Source organism: Podarcis bocagei, assembly GCF_964188305.1.
Source record: "Podarcis bocagei genome assembly, chromosome: 6".
NCBI classification, from domain to species: Eukaryota; Metazoa; Chordata; class Lepidosauria; order Squamata; family Lacertidae; genus Podarcis; species Podarcis bocagei.
Window position 1 is genome coordinate 79427368 of NC_138130.1, and position 24221 is coordinate 79451588.

The window sequence follows — 24221 nt, forward strand, 5'->3', positions numbered from 1 at the left end:
GTAATGAAATGGGTGGGGGTGGAGAACTGTTAGAATATCAGATACATTAAATGAGCCTTCAAACCCACTCCAACAACAGGGATAAATAATTCAATAAAACCCACTTCATATTCTGTCTCCCTAGTGCAATACACAGATATTAAAAAACAAGACTTTAAACTTATGAACAGTGGTGTGAAGAATCACAACTACACAAAGAGAATTCAATGTGGCATAAATAGAAGAGCTTGTGAATTCAAAGCAACCAACACGTTTTCTCTAGCTGGAAAGCCAATATTCGTAAAATTACAAATGAAGTTGCTAATTAATAAATTATGTTTGCTGAACATAAAATCAGTCTAGGCACACTTCTTTTCCAACTGAGATAGGCTTTTTGAATAATACTGCAACAATAGTGCACAAATTATTTTATGTGAAAGTATAGGAGCGGGAGTTCCCAGCAGAGTCTGTAAAAGTGAGCAAGACTGTGCAACAGGAACAACAACAGCAGAATTTGAAGAAAGTCACTCCTCAGACTTTCCTACACCTTTAATTCCTTACACAATTAGCAATCCTAATTTCCACTGGGTTATTTTCATCTTGCTATGCTGATAGAAGTCCTTATCGCTAAGACCAAACTTGATTCAGTTGATAGGTGGATGTAATGAAAAGAGAAAACTGACTATTTTAAATATAGGCGCATATGTAAAGTGTGCTAACCACCTTCAAACAAGCGTCTTAATTTATATTTTTTCATCTAATGTGAGACTTCCGTATGACTATGAAGTCTAAAAGTCTTTGTTAACATTCAGTCCAATTCATCACAAAGAGAAGCACAGGGATTCATTCAATTTAGTTGCATTTGGATTCAGTGCAATTAAAACTGGCATAAATCCTGGCAGGACTAAAATTTAAAAATAAAATTAAAGTTCACATTGAATTTTGTATCTAGACTAGTTTTAAACACCCTTACTACAAGTGGATGTGAAAAACTTCCAAACACCTTAAAAAAATGCCTTACAAAATGTTTGAAAATTGGAATTAATTTTAATCTAGTATGCTAAATTCTATAACATCATTGTTATGTTACACAGCTTTTCTCAGTGCCTACATGTTTTTGTATGCAACAACAAAACAAATTCAATATTTAATAATAATAATAATAATAATAATAATAATAATAATAATAATAATATTCCCTAAATGTTAGCCTTCTATATTTATTAGATTAAGTTTACAGTTCAAATAAATCAAAATATCTGGACCAACTGCATCAGTTACTGAATTAATTTTAAAGAATCAAAACTTTTAACACTATGTGAAAAGCAGCTTGATCTATAAATTTATAAAGGAATATTTATTCTAGTGAAACTGGAATTCAATCATTGCCTACAACAGAACCTACTCTCCCAAGTACACAAGCTTGCAGTTTTAGTCTCCAATTCCATACATAGTTACCAAGTAGTAAGTTCCACTGAATTAATTATATTTTACATACAAAGTAGACATGCACAGATCACAATATGAGGTGTAGCAACATTTTGCTAATGCAGGCTTATAAATTTCTGTAATTATTTTATATTTAATGACAATATTCTGCAAGAAACATTAGCAACTTTGTGGCGTAACAGATAATTCAACCCATTTATAGCTCAATCCTAACCAATGTAAGGAATTTTAAAGGAAGTTAATTCTAACCTTCACCTTATCATTATGGAAACAAGCAAACTATAAGTCTAAAGACTTCGCTGTATGTGTCATCTCAGCAGCTAGAAGAGCATAGAGGAACCACTTCAGGAGAGTGCTTTGTTGTGAAGATTTTCAATTATCACAGAGGAGTTTTGTTGCACCTCCACTGAGAACCGAATTTCAATTTATTACTGTGTGTTTTCCCCTTTACTAAGCGATTCAGTAGTTCACTGCACAGTTCCAGCTAAATCTCTGTATTTGGGCAACACAGCCTGCTCGCTACTAATACAGTACTGTTAAAAAGAAGTGCAGGGGCTGTGCTCCGGGGCCGGGCTCCCGGTTCAGAGGAGCAAAGTCGAGATGCTTGCCAGACTCTCCTTGCGCAGGAGCCTGGTCCCTTCTCCCACCGACCCCCAAACACCCTCGGGGTGAAGGAGATAAAATGTGAGAGCGCCACGCTAGTGCCTTTCCCCTTCGCAGGCTCAAGTCTTAGCCTCTTAGAGGCGAGAGGGCGAAGGGAAATAGCAGGACGGGATGCAGACGGGTCTCTTCTCTGCGGGAAAGAGATTTGCTTGCGCAGCGTCTCTCCTGGCGCCCCTCCACCTGTTGTTCGGCTGCTCGACCCCAACCTATCTGCTCGCCCACGATCCTTCCCTGCCCCACGCACATTTCTGAAGCTAAGTTCAGACAAGGCCACGCTGGTGAGCTGCTGTCTGGAAGCGTCTCGACGCCGTTTGCAATCCCTGCCCAGACAGAAAACGGCCGCGCAGAAAATGCGCGCCCCGCCACATCCTCATCCGCAAAGCCCTGCGTCCACAGGAGGATGCGCTACCGTTGCCTCCCCGCGCCCTGGGCAGCGGCTCCAGTTTCTCCTCCTTTCGCCTCTATCTAATTCAACGACCTAACACGCCAGGAGAAGCGCGCAGTGAAGGCAACCCAAACAGATCGCTAGACGCAAAGGTGATCTGAAGGGCCAAGCAGCCACAATAGGATCCTAAAGGGACCGGGCTGCTGCAATGCCCAACACGCGACTTGTCGATGGACTTCCATGGAAGCAAATGCCTTTAGGGCCGGGCGATAAGGAAGTTCACCATTATCTGGAAGCAGGTCTAATCAATGCAACGAAATAATAATAATAATTGACACCCGAGCTCCGAACGAATTCTGCAAGAGCGCAGGAGGGTAAGGTTGCAATCCTATTCCGTTCCTTGGCAGTAAACCCGACTGAACTCAGTTGGCCTTACTTCTAAGTAGACATGCATCAGATTTAAGGGAGCAACTGATAAACAAAGGGGCTTAAATTCAGGGCAAATCAAGCGCGCCTGATTTCTACTGAAATCAATGGGGTTTAGGCACCAGCTTAAGGCTCTAAAATTCTATATTCATTTACTTGAGAGTATGTCCCATTGAACTCAGTGGGACTTAATTACGAGTAGACGTATATAGGCTTGAGCAGCAAATATTTTTTAAACACCCATCAGTCTAGTTTTACTCTTATTAATTGATTTTAATGGATATTTCTGAGCAACATCTTTAGGATGCAGGCTTAAATCCCATTGATTTCGAATTAACTAAAGCGCGCTTAACTTTCCCTAGACAGCACCCAATTAATTTTAACATTAAGATGCTCATAGATGCTTTTGGAAGCCGTTCAAGGGAGAGGGGAAGGTGGAGCTGCTCCAGGGCTCCCCTCCCAGTTCCGAACTGTGTTGCTTCTTGGAACAAGAGATCAGGCGGCAAACCAGAAGGTTTGGCCGGCTATGCGCAACCAACAGCCCTGCTTGGAGGCACTGGAGGGGATAGTGGCTCATAACTAGAGCTACCCTAAACCTGGACTGTCCAAATGGGACAGAAAAGCTGCCTGCCCGCTTGACCGCGATTTCTCCCGCTCCTCCTCTGTCGCGTTCCCATTACAACCCACCCAGACTGCAAATACGTACAGTCCACACGGGGGTGAGGTGGGGTGCAGAAACCTGCCCACTTCAGACCATTAAGAGTTGCCATTTACTTTGCCACAATGTTGCTGATAATGACAGCGCAGGCGGCTGGGCACCTTTGCGACACGTGCGGTACACAAAGGCGGCAACAAGGCAACTAACTCATTGCTCGCCAGGGCTGCGCGTCTTCGGAAACTCAATCCGGAAAACTGTCAAGCCCGCCAGCGACTGGTCGCTTCCTTCAGCTGCTACCAATCTAAAGAGCCAGGTAAAAAACGCGCCTCCATTTGCATCCAATCGATTGAGACCCGTCAGCTCGCCTTTTGTGCTATTTAATTGGGGAGGAAGAAGAAAGAGGAGGAGGCTGCTGCTCCTGGTACATATTTCCCCTCTATCGTACAACCGGTGACTTTCTAACACTAGGATAGCCCGGTTGACAAGCGGAGAACTTCCCAGCTGTTTCCAACGTCTATCAGGCAGCGCCAGTTGAAGCCAAGTTTTCGCATGTGATGTCTCCGCTTCCTTTTCCCCGGAGCGAAGCGCCTCTCCAGTTCGCCGGGAGAAGGGTGCCGGGTTCCTGGCACCTGCGGTCCCCTTTGCGCCACGAGCAGGCTCCGGAGGACGCCTGGCGAGAAGAGTGGCAAGCAGTCCTTTCCCCAACAGCCGTAGCCGCCTTCCGCCTCCTCGCCTGCCCAATGGGTCGCTGGCCTGGCTGGTCCCTTTCTGCCACCAGCCCCCTACCTTGAGTTTGTGCGTTTCTCTGTCTCCCCGAGAGGGATTAATTAACCAGGCTGGAGCTGGAAGAGGCTGCCGTGACGAGCCCAGTGGCGATTGGCCGCCCGCCTGCCTGGCCCTGCCTTTATAATTTCCACGCGAGTGCATCTGGGCTCTTATACAAACCAACAGCCAGCTTCTCCTGACATATACACACACTCAGAGACAGGGAGACACACACACAGAGAGAGAGGGGGAGAGAGAGAAAGAGAAACACCCAGAAATCCGCCCCCCCCCCATCTGACTACCAACATTGCGCGGACACACACACACTCACACCCCGTGGTGACTCCAGGAGAAAAATAAATGCCTGCTCCGATGTGTTATTATTTTGACTGGTGGGAGCCTGGCTGCAACTGGGCGCAAACTTTGCTTCCCTTTTTTTAACTGCAGCTCTTCCATGCTTTCCTCTGCTCCCTAAAGGATCCTTTCCAACAAAAAACCCAGGGGTTTGTGTGCCTGTGCGTGTTTGGGAAAGACTCCGAGATCTATCCGGGGCAGAAGTGTCCACCTCCAGCCTGCAAGGAGAGAGAAAGACAGCCTGCGAGCGAGCCTCGGAGCTGAGGAGGAGCCGAGCAGCAGAAAGAGCAGCGGCGGCGGCGGCGAGAGCAGCGCCTTTGGGCGGCCTGGGGCTCCGCTTCCCCGCGCCGGGCGTCCGGATTCCCGTCTGAAGTTGGCTCCCGCCTTAGCAGCCGCATTGGATCCCAGCGCGTACTGCGAGACTCCGGTCTACAACCCGGATCTCTGTCCCAACATGATCGCGGCGCAGGCCAAGCTGGTGTACCACCTCAACAAATACTACAACGAGAAGTGCCAGGCGCGCAAGGCGGCCATCGCCAAGACCATCCGCGAGGTGTGCAAGGTGGTGTCGGACGTGCTGAAGGAGGTGGAGGTGCAGGAGCCGCGCTTCATCAGCTCCCTCAACGAGATGGACAACCGCTACGAGGGCCTGGAGGTCATCTCGCCCACCGAGTTCGAGGTGGTGCTCTACCTCAACCAGATGGGCGTCTTCAACTTCGTCGACGACGGCTCGCTGCCCGGCTGCGCCGTGCTCAAGCTGAGCGACGGGCGCAAGCGGAGCATGTCGCTCTGGGTGGAGTTCATCACGGCCTCGGGCTACCTGTCGGCGCGCAAGATCCGCTCGCGCTTCCAGACGCTGGTGGCGCAGGCCGTGGACAAGTGCAGCTACCGCGACGTGGTGAAGATGGTGGCGGACACCAGCGAGGTCAAGCTGCGCATCCGCGACCGCTACGTGGTGCAGATCACGCCCGCCTTCAAATGCACAGGCATCTGGCCGCGCAGCGCGGCGCACTGGCCGCTGCCGCACATCCCCTGGCCGGGGCCCAACCGCGTGGCCGAGGTGAAGGCCGAGGGCTTCAACCTGCTCTCCAAGGAGTGCCACTCGCTGGCCGGCAAGCAGAGCTCGGCCGAGAGCGACGCCTGGGTGCTGCAGTTCGCCGAGGCCGAGAACCGGCTGCAGATGGGCGGCTGCCGCAAGAAGTGCCTCTCCATCCTCAAGACGCTGCGGGATCGCCACCTGGAGCTGCCCGGCCAGCCGCTCAACAACTACCACATGAAGACTCTGGTGTCGTACGAGTGCGAGAAGCATCCCCGCGAGTCGGACTGGGACGAGTCGTGCCTGGGCGACCGGCTCAACGGCATCTTGCTGCAGCTCATCTCGTGCCTGCAGTGCAGGCGCTGCCCGCACTACTTCTTGCCCAACTTAGACCTCTTCCAGGGCAAGCCGCACTCGGCCCTCGAAAACGCGGCCAAACAAACGTGGCGGCTGGCCAGGGAGATCCTCACCAACCCCAAAAGTTTGGAGAAACTTTAGAGGGCCAGCCAGCGGCGGCCTGACACTATTCTTCTCTCCCCCGCGAAAACAAAAGAAAAAACTGCCTTTCTCTTCGGAGGATTCTGCTGGGTTTTACGGGGCAAACGTCGCCCTGCGTTCGTGGAAGAGGCTGGCCGCCTGCGCGCACACGCACACCAAGCCAACTGCAAGTATTATGACTCTTGCCGGTATCCCGGTTTTAAAAGCCTGCCCGGAAAACAAAACGAAACGAAACCGTGTATGATTATCACCAGGGGAAATGCAATATTGGCTGCCGTTTTTAGCCTGATTGTGACCACTCCGCCTAGAAACCAGACCAATGGATTATAACGAGGCCGGGATTTTTGTGCGAGTAAGAGAGAATCTGAAGGTGCCACCCAAATAACCACAACCGTTAGATAGGAAAAGAAACAAAACAAACCACAACTGTCCCAACTCTTCCCCTGTACATTTTTTTAAAAAAATTGTATGGAATATTGTGATCTCACATTGTCTTTGAAATTGTGGGTGTTAGTGTTTTGTGATTTGGTGAAAAGAAGTTAAATTGCCATTTTGGATACTTCAGGACATTTTCTGCTCAAGAAGATACCGCTTAAAAAAAAGGTAGATTTTATCATGGTACTTTTGTTACTTGTCTTTTGAAGTGTCTAAGCTAAAAAGAAGTTTACATTTTTTTTGTTTCAAATATATTGCTTGTTCTATTTCTACCATTCCATAAATATACTTGAAATGTTATTTAAATATATTCAGAAGAAATTTGGATTTTGCTTATATAATTGTGAATATTGGAATTATATATTGGAAAAATGCACTTGAAATACACTGGATAATTACTTTTTGTGATTTAAATTTCTGTTGCTGATTTTATTTAATTACAAGCTAATAAATAAAAGTAAAATAAATATGCTTAAGAGTTTCAGTGCTGGATTCCATGAAAGCCCTCAATCTGCTACATTCTCTCTTTTTGGGGGGCGGGGAGGGGCGGTGTAAAGCGGGTCTGAAGCCCTTGACGGCCTGTTAAAAGTAGCATAATTTAAAACGAAGATAAAAATCGGTGTAGCCTACCCTAAAAAAATGGGGTCCTGAAGGCCATCGACATCGGTCACACTCCGGTGTGTGGCAATTAAGCGAGTAACATTTTTACAACCGTCAGGAAATAAATCTACTACTCAAAAGATTTAGTGGGCCAGGCTAACGTGGCTGTCCGATTTTGAACCAAGCTGAAGGCACGCATTACCCAAGCGAGCCTAGTTTGTAACAAAATTAACAGCACTTGGAGAGAAGGGAGGGGGAAGCTGCAACGTTCAGAGATTTGCGGGGGTCAAGCCAACAATCGGCAGGTAAAGAATGTTGCTACCTTTGCCCTAAACATCACCAGCCTGGCCATAAAGCCGCCGCCACTTGTGTTTGGAAAAAGCGAGCGCCTGCCTCTCCGGAGGCCCCGCCGGAGCAAAGGAGCCGCCTCCGCCAGAAGCCCCGTCCTGCCCTTGCAGAGAGCGCAGCAGGCAGTTCCTTCCGGATGCAAACCGTGATTCAGCCAAAGGGCAAATATCCCGGCAAGCATTGAGGGGGTGCAACAATGTGCTCAAGATCTGCCCAGGTGATGCTGTTTCAAACTTCAGCTGCGCTCTGCCCGCGCTTGGATGCGCTGCAGCAAAACCGTTAGACTCGCCATGTTACCCAACTCCATGTTTTGCTTTGCTTGCGTGTGTGTTTTAAAATCCGGAAGACACTTTTAATTCTTCCTGTCAAGGTTGGCAGGCGGGCAACAGACGGATGGCCTCGACATTGAGGCCACAATAGTGTGTATTTACACAAGGCTACGAAAGTGAAATTAAAGTAACAATATCACTATAGATCTGGAGAGAAGGAAAACGACATGGACGTGAACTTTTGAATTCTGTAACAAGGCAAATCTCCGCTCTATCTCCTTGCTCCAGGGGTCTTCGGGAGAGATTCTGTCTGCGCACCCCAAGCTTGCTAGTTCCTACAGGCCCAGGCTGTGCAATAGCTGCTCCGCGCGCCCCTGCACCGCGCACCCGCGCAGAAGCGGAAGCTCCAGTCCCTGGGGACTGCATCGAAGGCAGACGGAGAGTGAGCGCGTCTCCTTGTCTGCCGCGGGTGCCCGAGGAAAGAGGCTGGAGTGCGGGCCCGCCATTACCTCGAGGGATTTCCGAGCAATTGGCTTAACTGCTAAATCTGCCCACGTTCATACAAAGGCCTTCGGGGGGAAGTGCGGGGGGGGGGAAGATTTGTTAAAAAGCGAGCGCGGGAGTAAGAGCGGATTTTACATCATTAACGCGCCGCGCTCTTAAATAAAACAGCCACGGAATCAAGAGGAAGGGGGGCAAGGAGAGGGGCGCTTCCAGGCACTTGGGAGCATTCCTCAATTCATGGTTATGGGAAACCTCCCCCCCTCCTCTTCCCACCCACCCCCCTTGGATCCTGTACTCACTTTAGGGTCGATCTTCTTGAAGGCCGGGTCCTCCTCGTCTACCTCGAAGTAGATCTCTGTGGTGGTGATGGAGAGGGTGCCCTTGGCCACCACCACCGGCGCGATGAGCTGGGCCGGCGTGCTGAGGACCACGGGGCCTGCAAGACAAGACGGAGCGGCGTGAGGAGGCTGCGAAAGAGAGGCCGGCCGCTTTGCCCGACGACGGCAGAGCGGAGCTAGGAAGCCGTCCGACTCAGGCGAGGGATGCCTACGGAGAGCTGCCGGGACACCTAGGAAGAGGCTTCGGGAAGCGGGGCGCTGTGTATGCCTGAACCTCAAAGGATGATCTACGGACCATCGGAACAGCAGGCCACTTTATATAGGTCTTTCAAACAAAACAACACCCAAGAACTAGGGTGTGTGTAGGTCTCGCCACCTAAAGACAGGAAGATTTGAGAATACTAGCGGGGTGCGGGTGGGGAGATCACAGCCCGCTGATGAAAATAGCCCCTCTCTTCCTAATCTCGAAGCCCGATCACATAAAGGTCGAGTGCAGGTCCCACTCAATTCAGTAAATTTACCGGTTTGCACGTGTGTATGAAGAGCAGCCTAAGACGGGCAGCGAGTATTTAGAAAAGCAGTGTCACGGAATAAAAATCAGAGGGGCTTCCAATAAAATATATTTAGATTTACGCTTCCTGTATCTAGTCATAAAATTACAATACAAATTATGCACCACACATATCGAATATGTTTTACTTCTTTTTTATTATTCTGGACGTTAGGCAATGCAGTGTTTTCTACATCATAAAACTATCTGCGAGACATCAGATGCCAGACTAGGGCTCTCTCTGTGCAGAAAATGTGTATGTGTGTGTAAAACAAAGTGCAGCCTTTATTGTGAAACAAACAATTGTTATAAAGAAAACAATTTGTCTCCGCAGAGACGCCAGAAACAATCTCTCTCCCTCTTTAATTTATTGAAATGTTAATGCTGAGAGCATAATTACTCCAAAACAAAAAGATTCAGAGTTATTCTAACTTGCTTACACGCAAGTATATTCTACAGAATTCATCGGGGTTTACTCCCAAGTAAATGTGCACAGAATCGTAGCTCAAACCTGCAAGAAAACCCCGAAATTATTTGGGCATTTCTAGTACTGTGCAACGCAATCCTCTGCAGGTTTCCTCGGGAGGCGAATCCGGCTGTATTAGGCGGGTCAGGCTGCCTAGTTAGAGTCCTGGCGACGGCAACCTTAGAGCCAAGCGCCGTGGGGCTCCTCAGAGCAGGAGGACCAGTAATAGGAACCAGGCATCTTATGGCCTGACAAGCGTATGCCATAATAAATGTGTTAACATTTAAGGTGCCATAAGGCTGTTTGCGGACCGTTATTACATTGACTCTAAGGAGACTTCCCATCCGGATCCTAAACGAACTTATTGGAAATTCCATCTCGAGATCTATGCAGATCGCATAAAAATAAATGCATGGGATAATGGGATATTGAGCCAAGACCGTCCTACGGATAAATAAACCGAAACATCTATTCGAATAACATGAAATGCAATACACTGATGCCACATTTTAGAAACTGGGAAGTAATAAGGCATAGTATTATCTGGCTGCTGGTACTGTTGTTTTTTCTTTTAGGTGCTGAGACTGTTAATTCCGTGTGTGTGTGTGAAATGATGTGCTCGGTCGTATTTGGTTTCTGGTGTCTCTCCAGCAGCCTCTCCCCGGCTTCTTTTCTGTGGGGAAGGCAGCTGAGGTAGGGCTGGCTGGCTGGCGCTCGGTCCGACCACCATTTGCGCTGCCAAGCTCTGCCCTTCTCCAGAGCCCCGTCTCCTGCCTCTACGGATGCCGCTGGTGGAAGCTCCCCATCCTACCCGCCACTTAGCCCGAGCTCAGCCCGTCTCTCGGCCTGACGGAGAGCGTGGCAGGCCTCATTTAAGCGCTAACTTCCCTCCCTTCCAAGCATCGCCTCCTTCCCTCCTCTCCACCCAGCCCTAGGCAACGCTCGGCTTCCCGCCTCTGACAGCTCTCAAGCCAGCCCACCAGGGGCTGGATAATATGGAGACAAACTCTATTTTCGTTCATTTTCTTGTTTTCCCCGCGCCTAATAGGCCAGCCTGGCCTCTTCACCCCGGTCAGCTGATGCGGACCATACGCGCGGGGCTTGGGCATCGCCCTTGCTCCGTCCTCCCTGCCGCCTCCCCCTCCGGCCGGACAGCGCCAGTGGCGCTCGGCGAGCGAGGAAGCAAGCAGGCCGGCAAGCGGGCCGCCCTCCTGGCCGGCGGGGCTCCTGCTTAGGGCAGCGGATCGATCCGAAACGGCGCTTTAAAGGCTCATCAATCTTAATCTCGGTCGCTCGAGTAATTACGCGCGATTCTCTCGTGCGATTACAAGTGGATTTGGGTTTCGATTCCCCAGGCCCCTCGCCTTTGTGCGTAATGGCAGGCCGAGCTCCCCAGGCAGCAGCAGCAGCTCCCGGGCCCTGCTGCTGCTGCTGCTTCTCTCCGCCCCTCTGCGATCGCCACCCCGGCCCCTCTCCTCTCCCCGCCCCCGTCTGCCTTTAACCCTTCCTCGCCACCCGAGCGCCGGGGCTTTACAGGCCTCGGCGAGAAAATAAAAAAGTCCCTTAAAGATGATGCAGTTGGGGAGCCGCGTGATAGTCGATCATGATAAGAAGGCGTTTAGTGGGCCTTGCGCGCTCCCAGAAGGAAGATCAGGTAGTTAACCCAATTACCTCCCGGCTCCCCGCTTGTTATATGGGCAAAATAAAAAGGAAGTGGCTGGTAGTTCGCGGTCAGGAGGCCAGAGACTATAGCAAGAAATCTTTTTCTTCATCGAGAGAGAGAGAGAGAATGCCTAAATCTTTTGTGTGCAGGGCGTGGGTGCACAAGGGAGAATGACAGTGGCGAGCCGGGTTTAATTTTCAGAATGGCTGCTGAAAATAAGTGCATCGCGGAGATTTCAGAGCAAAAGGCCTGCGAGGAACCCCTCACACTTCCAAGCCCTCTGAACAAACGACCTTGTGAATCCTATACGAGCCTGAACTAGGCAAAAACAGCTACCACTCAAACCAGCGGCGTTTCGAAGGATCACAAGATGTTTCTATTAACTTTTTTTTTCGCTAAAGGGAAGAAAGCGGGGGGGGGGGTGTTACTTAGCAGCATGAATATTCCTGATTATTTCATTATCAAAACCCATGTAAGTAAGCAAACCTTGATATTATCCCAGCGAGGAGGTATCAGAGATGGAAAGCAGAGTCAGCATTCTGGGCCTGGGGGTGTGTCTGGGGTGGTCTGTTAAGTGCTGGTCCTTTTACCCAGCCACCACCCCTTGCTTTGGGGCTTCGCCAGCCCATTGCTTCTGCCACCCCCCCCCCAAAGCAGAAGGCAGCTGCTTCCTGCTCCCCAACAAAAAGTGGATGACTGAGTGGTGACTACAAGGAGCTGCTTCCTCGCTTTGATCACTGACAATCTCTTATCTGGCCCAGTGGGGGCACTTGAAGAAAGTGCAATGAAAGATGGTGGATGCTTGCTTGGCCCTCTCTTGCTGGGTGGGGAAGAGTCCAGTAAGGGAAATCCACATAGAATCATGGAATTGTAAAGTTGGAAGGGACCACGGAGTCGTCTAGCCCAATCCCCTGGGATGCAGGAATATTTTGCCCAACATGGGACTCAAACCCACAACCCTGAGATTAAGAGTCTCATGCTCTACCGACTGATACTTTCCTTACTGTTGGTTTATGGTCCCTTTCCTATGGAACATGGTGGAATGCCCAAACCGGGAAGCTGCGTTAGACGTAATATTTTAGAATGGAAACCTGTCAGATATGTATTAACCCCTTCACAACCAGAACCCATCTGTAAGAGAGGAATGGCCAGGGCACAACAACTTCAGAGCTAACTAGATCTGTCACATTCACAAGTCACATATATAGTATAAACCACAAAAATATTCCACAGAACTACCTGCTCTGGGTCATAAACAGAGTAAATGCTCTGGAATGCTAACTTCTGAGCTCGCCTAATCATCCAAATCCACCAGTCACACATAGCTAGATGGGTTTCATGCATTAAGCCACAAAAACTGCTCAGAAAACAAGTTCCAATACCTCTTCAGGGCTGTAAATGATATTCTGGAAAAATGACACGGAACACCAACTTCTCAGTTAGTCAAACTATCCCAATTTACAGATGGGATTCATTCCACAATACACAAAACGACTAGGGAAACCATGCTCTGAACTCCTGTAATTTATGGCTAACTAGGAATTCTTACCAGCCCCCTGGCTGCTGCATTTTGCAACTGCTGTAGCTTTGGAACAGTCTTCAAGGGTTCATGTATAATGCAGGCTTCATGTATAATGCAGTACTGTAGTCCAGCCCTGTGGTTACCAGAGCACTATAGCCAGACCATCTCTGTCCAAAAATAAGTATTCCTAGTTACTAAAGCCAGCTTCCACTGGCAGCGTTTGGTCTAGGAGCATTTTAAAGCTTCAAACCTGTTATTTCTAGGGCAGTGCCACTCCAAACTGAACAGGTTGTTTACTCACTTTCCACAGGTGAGAGCCTGCAACACACTACATCTCCATTTTGTCTGGAATCAAATTTCAATTTATTGGTCCACATCAAGCACCTGAACTGCATTTTCTGATTCAGGTGGTAAAGTGACATAGAGTTCAAGGTCATCAGCTGATACCTCACTCCAACTCCCCTGATGACATGCTCCAACAGCTTCGCATATGTTGAATAACATGAGGGCCGAGAGTGATCCCTGTGGGTCACCAAACTCCTATGATGTCAAGTTATAGTTCAACATTGATAAGTCTCTGGAAGCATGAAGGTAGGAGTGAAACAACAGCAGTTTAGTGCAGAAGGGGCTCCATTTCCAATTCATGAAACTGCTCCAAGCTATGGTGTGCAGTATCAAATGCCTACAAGGTAGCACTAGGACAACCATGGCAGCTTTGGTGCCATAACGGCCTGAACCCAGACTGTAATCCACTTCTTCCAAGCACACCTGTAAGTTGAACTGACACAAAAATCTTGAGCATCATGCCTAAAAGGGATTGTTAGCAATTTCGGCAATAGTTGTTCAACAGTTCTAAGTCCAGGAAGGTCCTCTGAAGGAGAGGACACAACACTATATCTTTAAAAGCCAATGGTACCCCATCCTTCTGCAACATGGCATTCACCACTCCCTGGACCTATGCTATTAAACCCCTCAGGTTAACTCTCATACATCACAATGGGCAAGAGTTGAAAGGACAAGTGATCAGCCAGACCCTCTTCCAAGAGGTCTGTCAACATCAGGCTGCAACAATTTAAACTCATCCAAGTAAACAGGAGCAGATGGTGCTCTAGACACCTCTGGACTAGTCCAGATAGTGGCATCTAATAGTGAGCCCACAAAACAATACAATTAAACAATTTAAAAAATCAGGCTTTTAATTCAGTGCTTGGAAAAAGTACAATGATGAACAATATACTCAGCAGTAAGAGCAAATGAACATTTGCTTATCACTTAGAGGTAAGTTCAAGATATGGTTAGACTACAGCTCCCATGATTCCTGGCCACTGGACTTGTGGTTGGGGCTGATGGGAGTTGAAGTGCAGCAACATCTGAATGTTACCAGGTTAGCCACCCTAGATTTATAACCAATGTTTTCTACAAACCTGCACACTTTTAAGAACCCCGTATCTATTTGGCTGAAATAACTATAAGGCATATCAAGAGATTTCTCAGATTATGTCCTTCCAAGATTTCTTAAATCCACAATCTGCATCCTTCTTGATTTTCACCTTTCTAGGGTATTCCCAGTACTGATAGCCTATCCTCTCAAACAATACTGTACCTGATTATGTGAATCTCATCTCTGGAGCTAAGACTGTGAAAATTGCAACCTTTGCCTTATGTGCAGAGGTGCACTGGTCTCTTTATTCCTATAGGAGAACTCAACCCCCTCTCCTGAAACGAAAGGGTTAATGGCATAGTCAATAGATATCCAAGAAGACTTCACTTTTCTCAGGGTGAGCAAGGAGAGACGATGCAAATGACATGGCTAAACTAGATTGCACTAGACTGATTAGCCAGAAACTGTTTTGTTGTCTTTATCACACCAACTGATGACCTCCCTCTTAATTTGCTTTTATAACTGTCTTGAATAAACTTTACGTAATTGGACTGCTTCATTGGAGTGTATTTTAAAAAGCACTCCCTGGTCGAATTCCGCCTCGCCGCCACCACTTGAGTTAGCCTGCTGGCTTTAGCACACAGGAAGAGGAGAGGTCAGGCTTAGGCTTAGCTAGGAGTTTCCGCTACTGCTTCGCAAATATGTCCTACCCGTGGCGTAGCGCACTCTCTCCCAACTTAGGCAGTCTGTAATAAGGCAGAGGGCGTGTTGCCAGGGTCCAGCATGTAGGATTGGCGTTGGAACGGTGGCTGCTTCTCCAGCCCCTTCGAAAAGGGGCTCCTCGCCCAGGGCCTGCAGGAGGAGATCATAGGATCCGGGAACGCATCCAGCGCACAAGCTGCCAGGCAAAGGGATGGGCGACTGCTCAAAGGTCAAGCAGCCTCTACTTGCGCGCTCTCCAAGCAGGGGAGGACGATCTCCACTGGACAAGCGGAGGGACAGCGCAAGTGAGGAGGGGGCAGATGCCCCCTTCCCAGTTGCCCCTTGGCATTATAGCGGGATGGACTGGGCCTTCTGGGTGAGGTTAGCAAAAGGACAGGGATCCAAAGGCACTTGGCGCCCCTCCCCCACATCATAACCTGAGTGTAACATTTCACATATTTCACTCGGAGCCTCTGAAGCGCCCCCCTCCCGCCCGCCCGCTGAAAAGGCACCGAATGAAACGCTCCTTCTTAATAGTGTGTCATTTTTACACTTGTCCTTTGGAAATCTCCAATTACAAGTCCCAATACCACGGCACATTTAAGGAGCGCGGAGTCTTTTTGTTCGAGCCTTCAGGGAGCAAACCCGCCACTGAGAGAATACGAAATTAATCCACTCCAGCTATAGAGCGAGAGGATTATGTTCTAATCCCCTTTGGGAGAGGCTCTGGATTTTAAGGATCCGACATTAAAATGTTTACACCAGGCGTAATCAAAATAGTGCAGCTTCTCCCTATGGCCCCGAGATAGCAGCGCGGCATTGGCTCCGCTTCCCAAACGGCTCCCCAAAACAATAACGCGGCGCACCGGGCATGGACTGGATGGAGAGCGCGCCAGGCGCTGCCGATCCAAGCAATTCCACCCCTTTGGGAGGGGGGAAGTGCCACACTCCCAAGTCCAAAACAGCAGGGGAAAGAAGTGAGACCCCGCCACCCCCACTCACTTATCGGCACAAGCTTGAGCGGAGCCAGGAGCCTCTTTCCATGTCCACCGGGACCGTGCCAAATCGCGCCGCGGAGCTGCAGATGCTCCCACCTGCGCCCGCCCGGCCCCGGCGGCCGTGACTGGTCCAGGGAGGCCCGTCCGCTTTGTTGTCCCTCGGCGGACGGAAGAACAAAGGGCGGCAGGCCGCGGCGAGCCGCCGAGTCGGGGCTTGGATGGAGGATCCCCGCTTGGGCGTCCCCAGCAGCCCAGCCGAAGAAGCGGCAGGCCGGGCGGCGGAGAGGCGCCAGGGCGCACAGAGTCCGCTGCGCGCAGCCAAAGGGCCCCGGGGCGAGTGACGCCTGGGGAACACGCGCGCCGTGTCTCCAGAAAGAAACGGCGAGATTGACCTTTAGACATCTTTTAAGCAAAACACACGCAAGAGTCACAGGGAAGAAAGAGTCTGGTATAGATTCAGCAGGCAACACCTTCTGAATTTCGTTTGGCTTGTTGGAAGACTTCTAATGAAGGTCGGTCGATGCAAACTAAATTGTACAAGCTCACACAGCTTAAAGAGCAGAAGCCACGAGGGAGTTCTTCGACATGAGCCCCACTGAATTCCTGGTGTGCATTGCCAGGTATGGATTGTAGCCTAAGGCAGCAGTTCGGGGCACAAGACCCACCGAACTCATTGGGAATTACTTCCGGGAAAACAAAGACAGGATTTGTTCTGCTAAAGACGGGAGCACTTTCTCTACAGTGCTCAACAGGATGTGCATTGGGAGTGCTACTGCTCAAGTCCTGCTGCGAATAAATGGAAACGCAGGCTGCACAGAAGTAGTGCTTACTGGATCACTCCCTTTTCCTGTTAATCATTAGCCCCAATTTTATGTAGCTGCCAGAACAGTGTTTCTAATTTCAGTGAAGGCATTTAAAGCATAAAATAGCTAATAAAGCAACTAAATAGTACCGGACTTCTTGGTGCTATTGCAATTAAATTCTGCAGATGGCTTTACACATATTAATCCACCAGTATGGTTTTGTATGGTTTTGTTTTTTTTAACAAGCTGCTATGTTCCAGTGCAGTATCAAATCATTTAATAAATAGGTAATAAGGATTTTTTTATAAAGTTAAAATAATTTAGGCACTTTAGAATCTAATGCTTCTTAGGATGCAAGATCAATTTTTGTCTCTAAAAAATAGTCAACCTGAAATAGTCAATTTCCCCAGATTGCTATATTATAATTGGCATTTAAAAATTGTTCAAGACTAAAAAGAAGACAGCTGAAGAACAAAATAATTTTCAGAAACAACCCAGATGTGAAGACGTTTGCCCCAAAATGACAAGGTATAGAACTTATGGTCCATTTTCAGATGGGATACCTACTGGTGGACCGCCAAACCACATCAAGCACTGTTGTTAACTAGAAGCAATAGGATTTGCTTCTAAATCAGTAACTTTAAGCTCAAGGTGCTATTTAGTTTAGAATAAACTTTTTAGGGCTCCAGTTGTAATCACACTTAACTGGGAGTAAGCCCCACTGAATAAGATTTCACTCCTGTGCAGGGCATAGTTTAGGATTACGCTGTAAGTCATTTTGAAAATCTATATATACAACCAGCAAGGTTCTAGGCTTACTATATTGTAAAATGGCAAGAATTAGAAGGGTGGGAGAATGTAAAGACAGTTTCAATGAACTTGTATAAAAGCCTAACAGCATATTCTTCTACAAGATGTAGACACACAGGGAACAATCTGTCCACTGCACATGTAGTGTTCACATAGAGAAGACTGCCATAGGCTCCGAGCTGTATACAGAAATACAGGTGTAAACACAAATGCACAAATGGGATAGTAAGGGGAATCAAAGGAGCATGTCTGCCTCCTATATCCCCATCTGGCACTTTGTTTTCTGTCAATGTTACTCAGCATGAGAAACATGTATCGGGGCAAAAGGAATGGTTGGATGGGATAAGGGAGGTGTGCACAGACCATTAATTCCATATTTGCATTGTCCCAGTATGTGAGGGAGAGAGTGAGAATGGAGAGACAGGACTCTACTGAGCCTTTGGGAATACTCTGTGTGTGACGACGCTATGTCCATGGTCTTGATCCTGCACTTTGTTTTTATTTTTGCTACTGTTATGTACCTATTTGGGAGAATTTCTTGGAACTATGTTTTATCAAATGTATCAAATGAAATTAATTGTTCCTCAGTATAGTTTGTAAAGCTATGGATAGTTTACAAAACAAAGTAAAAATGCAGAACATAAGCCAGTTAGATGCTGGAGAATTCCCTTGCTGTGTGGACAGTATTATTTAAAGAAAAATAGTCAACAAATAAAATAAGTAATATTCACTAACATGTAGTCTGTAAAGTAACGGTTATAGAAAACAATGAACTCTAAGCTCATGCAGAAATTCTAAGAATATGTAACACACCACAGTTTTACTATTTTTGTTCTTTAATATAAAGATCAAGTGGAATTTGACTTTTGGCTGCATAACTGGTGAAATTTAAGTTTTCAAGAACTTATTTCCACCCATCTGTATCAAAAGCAAAAACTAAAGAATTCCAGCAACTCTGTTCCTGACAAACTGGCCAACAAACAGCTTCAAAAATGAATTTATCAGTGATGTACACAATAAAATTAACTGTGCAAAAGTGCAAAAAAAGACTATTTAGCATTAAAGGGGGAAATCTACCACATGGTGTATGCATAGTCTAGATTTCAAGGGTAACTTGCATATAAATTTAGGAGCCTGTTATTTCTTCACACTTACACATATTGCGTATGTTTACAGAGAAAGTATTTCCTCTCAATATTGCTGCAGACATTGGGACATACTTTTGCTATATATACTTGAAGGCATCTACTGAGTTGTGCTTATTTTAGTAAACTCTGGGTATTTTTCTCCCCTACAGCAAGCTCATATAGTTATTTGCTCATTAAAACAACTTAAATCGTACTGCAGAGCCAACATACACTATAGTTTTGCCCCATGACACTCTGAAAAATGTTGGTTCTTCCTTTCTAGTGCAGATAAAGTTGAAACAATGCTTTTGAACTGTGCTAAAAACTAACAGTTCACATGGATTTAACATGGTTGTGGACAAAGTTAAAAGCCCCTCTCATCTGATGCCAGGTGATCATGTATCAGCAATGGCCAAGAACTACTTTTAATCATCTGCATCTGGCACAGAAACTGTGACCATTTTGGATAAAGAGTTTCCTATAAGAGTCTAGATTTGTTATTTTGTCCTCTCAACGTTTTACAGGAACATGAGTGAAAAATATCCTTATAACGTTTTTGGTAAGTGATGATAGATGAGCTAAGGCTGGGCCAGAAAAAATGCAGCTTGCCTGCCAATCAAATTTCTGTATTCTGCTTTAGAACTTACACTCATGGCTGCCTACGGGGTTGCAGATGATAAAGGTACTACTGTCACTTGAAGCAGCCCTAAATGAAGCGGTGCATTTGAAAGGTCATTTCACATCTGCTGTATGGTACTAAGGCTGTGATCTTGTGGGGATAAACCCCAGTGAACTCTGTGAGACTTACTTCTGTGTAGAAATGCATAGGATTGTACTCTTAAGTAAAGACCCCTTACCTCCAATCAGAATATCATATCTGAAAGGGACAGAAATTTTAGCTTTTACCATTAAAGTGATGGTGGTGAATTAGTTAGCCACCATCTTCTAAATCATGAACACTTCTAAATTTTAAAACGAATATACCAATTCATACATGGCCATGAACTATTGTTAGTTCAGTCTTAGTCACATAAAATAGTGACTGAATAAACATGATGAAAACATAGTATCTGTGTGTGTGTGTGTGTGTGTGTGTGTGTGTGTGTGTGTGTGTGTATTTTCTCATTATAAAACATCCTGAAATAGAACATGGGGAAATGATCAAACTGCTGGACAAAAGCACCTGTCTTTCTATTCTTTATACTATATTTTCACAGAACCTCTTGGTAAGTTTGCCTTTATTATTTAATTTCTGCCATTTTTGCCTCTAAGGAACATTTCAATATATTTTAATGTGGATGTTAGTATCAGAGTACAAAATAGATGCATTATCTCACATAAGAAGGGCTCATGGGTGTACAAGTTGTAGGGATGTCCATTGGCTCTGTGTGTACCCCAAGTAACGAGACAAATTGAAGTGATTCTGCACTAGCCTCCACCTGATTCAGTCACTGTCCATAAGCAGCCAAGACTTCACTCTTGCATCCTATGCTATGCTTCCACCCAGTCAACACAAAGTCACGTATAAAAGTATTTTCAGTGGTTGCCGCAACTGAACAGTTTTGCCAGCATAAAGACTTTTAGTGGCCCGACCGAACTTCCTCACCCTCTCTTCTCCCCGTGCACACCCTAAATCTGCTCTGGAGGTGAGTGATGCCTCAGAACAGGGAATTAAATGTCAATGAGCGGGTGAAACTGTTTAGTTGAATACTGCCCTCGGTTTGGGGAAAATGGCGAACTTCCAGATGTTTTTCATTTGGGCTCATTTTCAACGAATGGAGTTGTGTTGGTAGGGGGAAGGAGAGGCTGGAATGATAGCTTAGTTGATGTTTTCTGAGTTGTTTCAAACAGAACATTTTCAAATAGCCCTAAACCAGGGGTCAGCAAACTAAGGCCCATAGGCCGGAAGTGGCCCGCAGAGGTCGTTTGACCAGCCCACATCCCGAACCAAGCTGCCTGCTCATGCGCTGCACTAAACCAGTGCAGTGTGGAGTGGGGACTTGCTTCCGCGGTGCCGAAAATATAATCTGCGCATGCGCATGTGCTGAAAATTGTGGGTGCTCACACATGCGCACGATCCAGCCCACGGAGGGATCTCCATGGGACCGATCCAGCCTAGGCAAGATAAACCTTGCTGTTCCCTGCCCTACACTGAACTAGAGGGCTCTCCAGTCTTCAGGATCGACTTTTAAGAAGTGCAAGGGCTGAAGCAGGAAAGTGCCAGGAAAGCCCTAGTGGGCACATGGGCCACATCTCTACATCTAAATCTGTGTTGCTAAAAATTGCTGAAGCTTGTCCAGAGGGAAATTTAAAAATTCACAAATCTTCAAACAAAAAAACCAAACAAATATTTCGATCATGTAAATATGTGTAGCCATTTAAGTAATTATCCAAGGAGGAATCACCTATTTCTTGCTCTGCTTGCCTCCCCCAATTCCTCCATCTGCCTTCAGGATGGACAGTCCCCACAGCAGTGTGCTAAGCCAGCTGTTCCTGCAGTTCTGTCCTGCCTTCAAGCTGGAAGCCAGAAAGACAGGAGGGAGCTGGAATCAGATAGAGATGGATAACATCCATCCCTCACTCCTCTCTCTCTGCTAAGAAACAAGACAGAAACCTCAGATATAACCTGGCACACCACACTACTGTCCCACTTTCTCTTTGGCTGCACAGCAGTGAGCTATAGTTTCCCTAAAACAGGAGCTCTGTTGAGGCTAGAGGTAAGAGCTAGACACGGATGCAGAAGACACAGAGCTCTGCTTTACTTGCCACCTCTCAAAACTGTCAGCCACCTGGATAGCAGGCAACAGAGTGGGAAAGATGAGCCCTCTGAAAAAATGCCACCCAGCACCCAAAGAGGAGGATAGGAGAAGCTAAGTGAATGACTAATGAGACACTTACCTTTTGTGGTGGCAATACCTATGTGCACACAAGGGGCAAGGGAGCTAGTAGGTGGCAGACACCTGTGATGAGCCTGGGGTGGAATAGACAAAGGCAGGGATGCAATGCCACCGCAAGATGGGAGGTGTTTGTGCCACATCTTAATGAGTGCTACAAACAAGCTTGGAAAAGGGCCAACATGCCAAGGTACCAGAGAACCAAGAAAGCAATTTGCATAGGATAATTACAATGTTGCAGCTTTCTACAGCAAGTATCATACACCTGAATAGTTACTAAATGTTTTTCTTTCTTTATTACGGTATTTCCCAGTAAATCAACCATTAGACTTTTCCCTAGCCGAAGAAGAGTTCACAGTCAATTTATGGATTTAAAAAACAAAATAATGTTACAGAACCCAGAATCACTGGGTGCACTTCGTGCAGGTGCAGAGTTTCTTATTCAGTCTGCATAGCACACTGTCACCTACCATTTTGGAAAAGAGGGGGGGATCCTTAATATATCTAAGCACATGTGTGCAACTGACATAATTTTAAACTTAGGGTTTTGCTTTTAAAGCTCAGAGTGGGTGTACCCTCTGGCACTAGTATGCCAACACAGCGGTACAAAATGAATTTACTCTCTGCTGGCTCCTATAAATTAGTCCAAAGTATTTCATGGGCACTTGTGCGGTGGCACTGGGAAGGGGGATGAGTGAAAAGGGCAGGTTTGCTACCTGGGCAGTGGTGCAGACTTGCTTATTGGACAGCAGCTGACCATTTTAAAATTTCACACCTTCATTCTCCTATCTGGAGGAGAAAACAGAATTGTTACGACAGGAGAAGACTGATGGGAAGAGATCCTCCTGCCAACTTATTCTGAACAGAACAAGAAAAAATGGAGACCAGGAAAAAAGACTTGGGAAGACAGAGCTTATGGTTCGGAAAAATGAGAAGTTTTCTTTTGGGGGATGGGCAGCAGAGGAAAGCGTTAACTGGGGGCATCTGGGGGCATGAATTATTGGAGACACTTGGGAAGTACATGGGCCAGCCAGATTTCCCTGGAAACTCAAAGATGATAGCTTTCCCCCATTTTCCTCTAGCACCTGATAGTCAGAGGTACACTGCCCCTGAACACGAACTTTCCATTTAGCTGTCACAGACAATAGTTGTTCATAACTAATCTTCCACAAATTGATCTTATCATTTTTAAAAGCCTTCTAAGCTAGCAGTCATAAAATCTGCAGCAGCATATTCTAAAAAGGAAAAAGAAATCTTTCCAGGGAAGAAATAATGTGTGCAATACTGCTGTGTGAGGCTGCCTGAATTTGTTTTTCCCTCTGGCCTTTTTTAAACATGAGAAGTTGGATCAGGGGGAGCAATTCAGAGCATGGCATTCAATGGCATTGCAGCAAATCAGTCAAGAGGAGTCGTTTTTAGAAGGGGAAATGATTTGGAGAGGGGATGTTTGGGGCTCAGACCTCACCTCTGATTTGTATTTGGTGTGTGGTCTTGAGAATTGTTTGTCTCCATCTTTTGTCCAGCACTTTCTTTCCAACAGTGGCCAGTCAGATGTCCCCTGGGAATCTTACAAAAGGAACAAGCCAACAGTATTCCCCTGTGGCTTGTCTCCAGAATCAGGAATACTGCCTCAGAACATGTAGGCTTGCTCACATATCATAGTTGATAGGAGATACTTTCATGAGAGAGCAGGGTTGGGAGCCACAGATGGAACCAAGAGGAAAAGTAGTAGGTCTGGCTCAGCAGAGTGGGACTTGTAACGCTCCCGCTTTTTAAGAAATACCAGGAACTCCTGTGCAGAGCCTATGCTCTGCATGCAGAAGGTCCCAGCTTCAATCCCTACTGCTTCCACTGAAAAGGATTTCAGGTGGCAGAAGAACCACCTCTGCCTGGGACTTGGAAGAAGCAGAACCCATTTGCATAGTGGTGAGCTAAAAGGGCCAGTGGTCTAATACAGTGTAAGACAGCTTCATATATCCCTGTAAATTTAGTGGCTGGCCTTGTTTACTATTTCTGAATCACCATCAAGGGTTGGAGTCCAGATCTCTGGTGTTCAGAAATAAAGCAGTGCTTTACAGATCACACTTGTTATAGAAGTTACTGATTATTCAATATTCAGCCCCACATTCAAACCAACTCTTATTATCTTTACACTATCTGTCAGTAAATGACCACAGAATGCTAGGAGCATATTTCTAAACTACAAGTTAGTAGAATTGTTATTCAGAAAATTAATGAAAATCATGTTTTAAACATTTATGACATAGAAAAATAAACGGATCAGATAGACAAGTTAATAATAATCAATTCGCTACAATTGTGCAAACTGAGATGCTGCTGATTCATAGTTTTAGACACCAAAAAGTACTGCTAGTTATTGATTTTTCTCAAGTGATTTATCAATAAGCAACTTGCCTCTTGAAATGAACAGTCTGGGAAGAAATTTAGGAGCTAAAATTGAAACAGAAAATTATGAAATATTTATTATTATGAAATAAGGCAATGAAATACAAAGTTTTTTATATAAAGTTGACTGCAGTTCATTAGGTGGCTACATTATTGTTGTTCTTAAAACCTTAAGAACATTTATCAGATGTT

The 24221-nt window shown here is 46.6% G+C and overlaps 2 protein-coding genes across 4 annotated transcripts in view; one reads left to right on the forward strand and one right to left on the reverse strand.

The window, feature by feature from the left end:
* Nucleotides 1–24221, reverse strand: part of NBEA (neurobeachin) — a 366730-nt gene that overhangs the window by 147744 nt on the left and 194765 nt on the right. For all 3 annotated transcript variants that reach the window (XM_081197851.1, XM_081197850.1, XM_081197849.1), the window contains one exon: nt 8669–8805. In XM_081197851.1, the coding sequence (XP_081053977.1) occupies nt 8669–8805 (137 nt within the window). The remainder of the gene's footprint in view (nt 1–8668; nt 8806–24221) is intronic.
* Nucleotides 1184–7911, forward strand: MAB21L1 (mab-21 like 1). Its single transcript, XM_081199224.1, has one exon. It carries the CDS (start codon nt 5134–5136, stop codon nt 6211–6213), a length of 1080 nt encoding a protein of 359 aa, XP_081055350.1. The 5' UTR covers nt 1184–5133; the 3' UTR covers nt 6214–7911.

What these genes read in the sequence shown, in the direction of transcription:
- MAB21L1 (XM_081199224.1), top strand. Translation starts at nt 5,134, where the DNA reads ATGATCGCGGCGCAGGCCAAGCTGGTGTACCACCTCAACAAATACTAC.